The following is a 7836-nucleotide window of genomic DNA, read 5'->3' on the forward strand; positions in this document are numbered from 1 at the left end:
TATCACATGGCAGAGCAACTTGAGGCTCCATTAGTTTCACTGGGCTGAGGAAATATTCAAAACATAGTTTATAGATTGAACATTTTATACACAGATTCAGATTTGTTATTATGAACAAGAATAGGCAAATAAAAACAGTTTAATTATTGGGCTCTCCTTTTTTTTAGGATCAAAATGTTAGACCTGATGAAAAATTGAATGAGAGGTGCAAGGATATGTAATAGCTTTTTGCTAGAGGCTTATTTGTTGAAAGTTGGTTAAAGTACAGTTGTATCTAGAAAAGGTGAAGCTTTAAAAAAAAGTACATAAACAAATAGACTAAGTTGATAAGAAAATGTTGTTGGCAAGCTAAATCATCTTATGGTTAGTATGTTAAAATGCACGAAGTGTACTCAAAATTGTATCTTGCTTAGTTAAGTGTTCAATGTCAATGATGTAACAATTATGTGATGATAATTAAGTGTTAAATGTATTATGAGAGGTGCAAGGATATGTAATAGCTTTTTGCTAGAGGCTTATTTGTTGAAAGTTGGTTAAAGTACAGTTGTATCTAGAAAAGGTGAAGCTTTAAAAAAAAGTACATAAACAAATAGACTAAAAGCTGATAAGAAAATGTTGTTGGCAAGCTAAATCATCTTAGTAGAAATCTTAGAATGCAAGTCAAAAGCATCTAAACAATTGTAGTGACTAGTGACACAAATGAACATCTTAAAAAATGCTGAAAGTTAGGGCCATATGAGATCTTATGCCATAAAAAAAATGAACCTATTTTGCCAGAATAAACAGTGGGTAATGGACCTTTTCAGTTATCAGGTACAAAAACTGCAAAATGCAGTTTTCTTTGAAGACCATCCTAACATTCATTTCTTTACTTCTCAATTACATCTACTTCTACCAAATCCATGTAGTTAAATCTTTGTAGAACATCCCAGAGAGGCATCATTATTCTTTTGTAGAATAACATAAATTCCTAAGACAAACTTTCCAAGTCCCAACAGTTAAGGAAAAAGTTTTTACTGAAAGACCTTATATGCCCCTTATAATATAGCTTCAAAAACAAAATATTCACTTAAGACTCTTAGACTTTAGAGCCTATAAAAATGCAACAAAGGAACCCTTTTATACATTTCATCTTCTAGATAACTACGACCAGGGCTTTCAAGTTGTTTGAAATCAAGGTACCAACACTATACAAAGTCTCTTAAACTGAGATGGTTGTTGACAAATATATATATGCATCTTAGCATCCTCACCAATCAAACAACATAAATTGATATCTAAAACATGCAGTGCAACTCACATAAACAAGGGTAGTGCAACTCACGAAATTCAATCTCCCTTTCAATCAAAAATAAAATTCAATAAATTGTAGCATTTTCCAAAAAATTCAATTATCAAATTATACAAATCAATGTCATTCCAATGACCCAAAAATATCTTGTAGTGTAGTTTTTCTAGCATTTTCTATTATTTTTGAACGTTGTTCATTTTCCATTGAAAGCACTAGATTTGATGCCAACTTGTATCGAATACGTTTCGACCAACTCTCCTGAAAAAAGTAGACATTGTTGATGAATAAGAGGCTTAAGCAAATTATGCGAAAACTGTAAAATAGACTTCTAATATATATATTACCATCAAGGTCAGATTCTGTTTGATAATTTTTGTATGCATGTGCTTAATAACATACATGCCGCAATCATACCTGAAATATGAAAATAGTTAAAATATAAAAAACCTACAGATTCACGCAAAAGTTATCCGTATGTGCAAATCTACAATTTAGTACATACCCATTATCTTGTATAGGATCCAACGGGGGTGATTTCAATGGAAATTTGGTAATACTATTAGTATAGCTGTCTTTCTCCAGATAACTCAATAACTTATCGAGACCTTTTACCTATCGCAAAGTGAGATTATAATCAATTATTAAGTACAAAACTTAAGAAAACCACATATCAAAATTATTATTGAAATCAATAGAAAAAGAGACAGTACCACTGTTTGCACGTTTTTTATTTGAATGTCTTGCCTCGTTGTGCTTGGCAAAGAGTCCAATATATGTATACATTTTTTTCTTGAACTAAAGTCAATGACACATAAGTACCAGTGACTATTATTGTCATTCATAGGGATATAAATCTACAAGTACAAACAAATAATGTATTAGCATGTGTTAATTTAAAATACACAAGTGTGTTAAGTAAATTTACCTGTTCACAACACATCAATCTTGACATATACTTGTCATCGTCCCTATACGTCCTTTTAAACCATTCCAGTGTGGGATTACCATCTTCTTCAATCATTTTTTGCTACAAACATATATATATATATATATATATATAGAAATAACTAAGGAATGAAATACTATAAGCACAACCCGAAACATATATAAAAAATGAAAAGTAATATGTTAATTAAATACTATATGCACAACCAAAAATAATTAAGCAAACTTACCGAGAAATGTGTTGGCAAATGCCACGCATATAGTTGTCCATACTTATTCTCTTCCAAAGTCATCATGCAAATGGTCAAGTTAATAATCTAGCATAAAATATTATTGTTAGAGTTAGTGAATAAATAAAAAAAATTAATATTATATTTTCCTATTTTAATTTCATAAACTAACCTGACTGCTAATCCATTGGTTAGGGAGCAATGAAAAAAAAGCCGCACGATCACCATACTCGTATTTCATGCTAGCAAGAACTTCACTGAACATTATTCATTAACATATTATTTAGTTAGATCTTATTCAAAAAATGCATTAATATTAATTTCTATATATAAACAAAAATGACAAATCTCCCATCTAGATCCTTATTGAAAATATAATTGCATATGATCTTCTCCAATTCAGTAAATGGTGCGAACTCATTGATACTCTCCTCATCAACCAGTCTAGATTCCTAAAACAATATAGTATATAATAATTAACATAGGAAAATATGTTGTATTCACACCCTAATTTATTAATGTACACATTAAAGGATTCACCTGGGACGTATCTTTGATTTTTTTCATCTTTTTCAAATTCGGAACTACAACTTGGGAGGTGACAATTGGGCTACGTTTTAGAGATTTAGTGACTTTACTCTTAGCAAAATGTGTAACACATGATGCAATAATTCTATTGTTATGTGGGAAAGTTAATTGTAGCATATCCACATCCTGCACAATATATAACAAATAAACAAAATTAAAAAATTGTGTAGCTAATAGAAATTCTAAACTATTTTAAAATAATTAACTAGCAAGTATTGTACTGCTTACCACATTACGAGATAGGATTGTTTTGCTACCAGGTTCTTTAATGGATTTGCTTAGCCCAACCATGTGAACATTGCGGTCATTCTCTATTGTGTCTTGTATTGGAGATGATGACACTGTCTTAAATTCTCTTTTAATGGGTACTGTATCATCTTGGTGCATTTTGTCTTGAACTGGAGATGTAGACTTTTTCTTAGATTCTTTTTTAACATGAATTGTATCATCTTGGTCCATTTTGTCTTGGACTGGAGATGTAGACTCTTTCTTAAGCAGCACCTTTGTCTCATTTTTAAGCTCTTCTACAATATGTACTCCCTCTTTCAATAATGTAAGTTTGAGTTGCCAAATACTCTTAGGGTCCGTTTGGATACAGCTGAAAACTGAAAACTGAAACTGAAAATTGAAAAAAACTGTAGCGAAATAATTTTTAAATGTGTGAATAGTATCGTGGGACCCATTTTTAATGAAAAAGTTGCTGAAAAGTGAAATTTGTGGGTCCGTGAACAGTACACGATGTGCTGTGATTGGTCCAAAAAAATTTGAAAAGTCAAAGTTTGCGGCTACTGTTCATTGAACAGTGCATGAACAGTAGCCGCAAACCCAAAACGCGTGAAAAAAAAAAAAAAATGAAAAACGCAGACGCAGGATTGGGCGTTAAATGAAAAACGCAGACGCAGGATTGGGCGAAAACGCCCAATCCAAACGCACTCTTATTTGAAAGAAAATAATTGATGTAGAACAGAGGGCTTTGATATTAAAATTTATAAAAGACAGAAGAATTCTCAAGGGACTATGCAGAGCCACACTGCTAGAAAGTAGAAAGGCGCAGGATGATGTATGTATAACTTTTGCCTGGTCTTGCATTTATCTAACTCCACTTGTGTTCGACTTATCATGGTTCTTGTTTTATATTACTTTACATGTGACTAACTGAAAATTGCTAGTTTAGATTATGCATTTATTTTTTGCATGCTCGTGTTCTATATTAATTCTTTTTTATATTGCACATTGACATTTTCTTTAATGAATTTTCTATTTCTACTTGACATATTATATAGGCTGACACATAAAGGTAGTTTAATAGTTGAATTCCAATGTGATGACTAATGAGTGGGGTGATTGTGGAGATGGACTGCACTTAATGCAACTTGACATCCATTTCTAAAATCAATTATTTGTTTTGTATAAGTTTCTAGGGCTTGTACAAAGTCAAGAGTCATTAAATCCAGACAGGACTTAGGAGTTTCATCATTCAATTGTGAGAATGTTTATCATAATTTTTGGATGCAAGTTAGTTGGACATTTTCCTTTTTTCTTCTTCTCCCTTTTTTTTGGGAGAAAAGGGATTCCCTAGTTCTCTCAGTTCCTTGTAAAGCAGCCTCCACCGTTGGGTGTAGTTTTGGTTAATTTGTTCTCAGTTGGATGGTTCTATTTGAAGAACTACATTAGAGAGGGTTTTCTGTGGATCTTTTTCTAAAGGAATTTTCTGATGTAAATTTCTCAGCTTTTTGTTGGTTGTTACCTAGGTTTAAACAATTTTCCTTCAAGTATCACTTATTAAAAACAAAACATTCCTTCAAGTGTCTCATTTGCACATTTATATTTTTTAATGCCATTCCACCAAAGTCCACCAGGGGATTTTAATCCTAATCCTTAAGTTTATCCTTAGGCCTTTGGTATCATTCATGCCTTACTCATGTAAGAGATAGATGAGTGGTAAAATGCATTATCATGGATTTTTCCTTGAAAGGCATCCTCCGTTGACAAATCAATTTGAAGCCTATGATTCCCCAAGTTTTTTGATTGTAAATGTCTCGATTATGGGTTGAAAACTCAATGGGTCCATCTGTAACTTACCAATAAAGTAAATGTCTATAGGCTTTTGGCAAACTAGTAGAAGTTAGAGCTAGTGGTTGGTTAAGTTCTGTTTTGGCTAGGCATGGTCTAGACTGGTTTGATTTGGGTTGTGTTGAATAATTAGAAGGGGAGGCACTAGTCAGAAAGCAGGAAATGAAGGGTTGGTGCCGGTTGGTATTAGCTTAATGTGGCAGCTTGGTTTGGTTTAGACGTTTAGTGACTCCAATACCTGTCCTGTTGGCATGTAAGATAAAAGAGGGACACAGTTTTGATACAGGAGATGATCTAATTAGGAAGGCTGTTTTTATTACAACTTCAATTTATGGTGAACATCAGACAGATAAAATATCTGCAATTGAAACTCTGAGCAAACTCACCGGGCTTCTTTCAAATTCTAAATTTTAGAGAAACCAACTCTAAAATAGGAAACCAACTCAAAAAAATAGCACAAACCAACACTGAAATTGGTGTTCTTACTGCCTTATAGTATGCATTCTCAAGAGAAATAGGCTCTTGTATCATGGCTTCCAACCTATGAATACAATGACTGAAGAAAAACACCAATAACTAGAAAAGCAAAACATAATTGTTCAGAAATTTTTTTTAATAAACAAAATAATTCAAGCACCTATGCAGGATTAGACACGACTTCACTTTCCTTCCTCTCTTACTGAGGCAAGAGATGCCATTTGCCAAAGACCATTGCTAAAAATTGCTCAGCAAGTTTGGTATACTCATAAGCACAAGTCAGTTGAGGCAAAAGTTTGTACAATAATGAGTGGCACAAAACTTGCCATAGTAGTAATTGTTCAACGGTTAAAACAAGATACTCCATGAAATAGAAAATTTAGTTAGAACCAACATGGAGAAATCCTCATATTGTGAGAGACAAGAGTAGAGCATTAGAACTCCTTGTTGCAATAACCATTCAATTCAAGTTGGTGATAAAGGATATAAACAATCAACAGTCATCAACTTAACTCAGCAGTAAATATTACATCAGTAGCTCTGGTCATATCAGATCTATGGAATCCATAAAGCCCATTTACTAGACCGGTTATCTGCATGTACAACTAGGCTTTAGAAGGTAGCAGTCAATCATTGTAGGCAGTACCTTGAAAATTGTATATACCTTTTTTTTTTTTTTTCCCCTGATAAGTAACGAAAATTTTATTGATAAAAAAGGAAACACCCGTGTACATTAGGGGTGTACTCAAGAGTACAATCAATCTTTCAAATTACAATGCTCAAGCATATCTAGAAAATTAGGACAGGGAAAAGGTTTAAAAGCAAGACTCCAGTCCAATAAAGTACAAAAAAAGAGAGACTAAATCTCAATAATAGACCATTCACATCCCTCAAAGCATCTAGCATACTGTTCCCGCCTAAGCCATAACTCATACACTATGCAACATTGAAGAAGAAAATGGCCCACTGACTCTCCCCACTCAAGTGCAAAGTGCGTTCAACAAGTAAAAAGAAATAGCTTTTTGAGCTTATTTTGATGCACCCCACACCAAAAAGAGAAAACTTTTTTCCCTAGTTTCAACAAATAAGCAAATCAGAAAAGCACATCTGAACACAAACCAAACAGCACAAACTGTTTTCCAAGGTTGCAAGAAGTCATCAATATGATTATGATGTATAATACCTTCATCAGTAGAGTTTTGAAACTGACTCACCAATTCTTTAAGGTATTGCAGCCTTGGACTTCCATATTTTCCAGTTCGCTCTTCTTGTCTCCGATCATTGGTAAACATTTAATTTACGCTGATGGTTGTTCTTACTGCCAAGGCGGTCGAAAAAAAAAAAAAACTCCTAAATCTGTAGGTCCATAGTATCGTGTCCTCCCCACACTCCCAACCAAATCTAATCTTATCCCAACTTATGGATAAGGGTTCCCACATCTCACATTCCAAACTCAAAAGTGTAAAGACTTTTTTTTCTTTTTTTTGAGAAACCAGTCTGTGAGACAGACCGATGCTTTTATTATTAAAACATAAGAAAACTAATCAAACAGAGCAAGGGGGATAATGTCCCCAGGTAAGTCTTCAACCCAAACCTGACATTCTAATTCTAACCCAACCCGGGATTTCTTTGCCAAAGCATCGGCAACCTTATTACAATTTCGTTTCACATGGCAGTAGTGATCCAGGCAATCAATGGTGGACTGACAAGCCCTTTGGTGTAAAGATTAATTTGTCAAATATATAAGAACCTAAACTCAAACAAAACAATAATATCATAAACCCACAAAGTTTAGAGAAATAATATAAACCCATATCAGCGTTAATCGTACGTAAAGAGAGAACCTGAAGATTGTGGGTGGCGCCGCCGATTTAGAATGGAAGAGAAGAAGCACCGCCGAGTCGTCCGGGAAGAGATGAAGCACCGTCGAGTTGGATTGGATATGAGTGCGCCGCTGATTTGAATATGGATTGGAAGTGAATAAGCTAGAGAGCGGCGCCGACAAGTGGATTGGATGAGAAGGACCGCCTCCGATTTGAGGTTGTGGGTGCGCCGGGCTCTGAGTGTTTGTGGGTGCGCCGGGCTCTGAGGGTTTTGTGGGTTGCGCCGCAGATGTGGTATCAACGATTTGAGGGTTTTGTTTAGAGAGGCAAACAGAGCAAACGATTTGAGGGTTTTGTTTAGAGAGGCTCTGTGAGGGTTTTGTTTAGAGAGGCAAACAGAGCAATGGGT

General features: G+C 34.2%; 1 protein-coding gene across 3 annotated transcripts; it reads right to left on the reverse strand.

Moving 5' to 3' along the window:
- Window positions 1-1317: 1317 nt before the first annotated feature.
- On the reverse strand, window positions 1318-7525 carry LOC115955562. Of its 3 annotated transcripts, none has more exons than XM_031073731.1 (11): window positions 7449-7525; window positions 3283-3578; window positions 3007-3180; window positions 2815-2918; window positions 2639-2723; window positions 2467-2553; window positions 2217-2318; window positions 2002-2145; window positions 1794-1903; window positions 1636-1705; window positions 1318-1549 (listed from the first exon to the last, which is right to left on the reverse strand). In XM_031073731.1, exons 2-11 carry the CDS (start codon window positions 3511-3513, stop codon window positions 1415-1417), a joined length of 1242 nt encoding a protein of 413 aa, XP_030929591.1. In that variant the 5' UTR covers window positions 3514-3578; window positions 7449-7525; the 3' UTR covers window positions 1318-1414. The 3 variants fall into 3 exon arrangements, with proteins under 3 accessions (XP_030929591.1, XP_030929592.1, XP_030929593.1); XM_031073732.1 differs by lacking the exon at window positions 7449-7525 and adding an exon at window positions 3986-4027 and having other exon boundaries at window positions 3283-3627; XM_031073733.1 differs by lacking the exon at window positions 7449-7525 and adding an exon at window positions 3993-4026 and having other exon boundaries at window positions 3283-3634.
- Window positions 7526-7836: the final 311 nt, after the last annotated feature.

The sequence above is a fragment of the Quercus lobata genome, chromosome 8 (assembly GCF_001633185.2).
Source record: "Quercus lobata isolate SW786 chromosome 8, ValleyOak3.0 Primary Assembly, whole genome shotgun sequence".
NCBI lineage: Eukaryota > Viridiplantae > Streptophyta > Magnoliopsida > Fagales > Fagaceae > Quercus > Quercus lobata.

Excerpts from the sequence above, each read along its gene's own strand:
- LOC115955562 (XM_031073731.1), bottom strand. The coding sequence starts at position 3,513 with ATGGACCAAGATGATACAATTCATGTTAAAAAAGAATCTAAGAAAAAG. Across the intron at positions 3,181-3,282 it reads CAATCCTATCTCGTAATGTG|GATGTGGATATGCTACAATT; the intron begins GTAAGCAGTACA and ends TATATTGTGCAG. Across the intron at positions 2,554-2,638 it reads ACCAATGGATTAGCAGTCAG|ATTATTAACTTGACCATTTG; the intron begins GTTAGTTTATGA and ends ATTTTATGCTAG.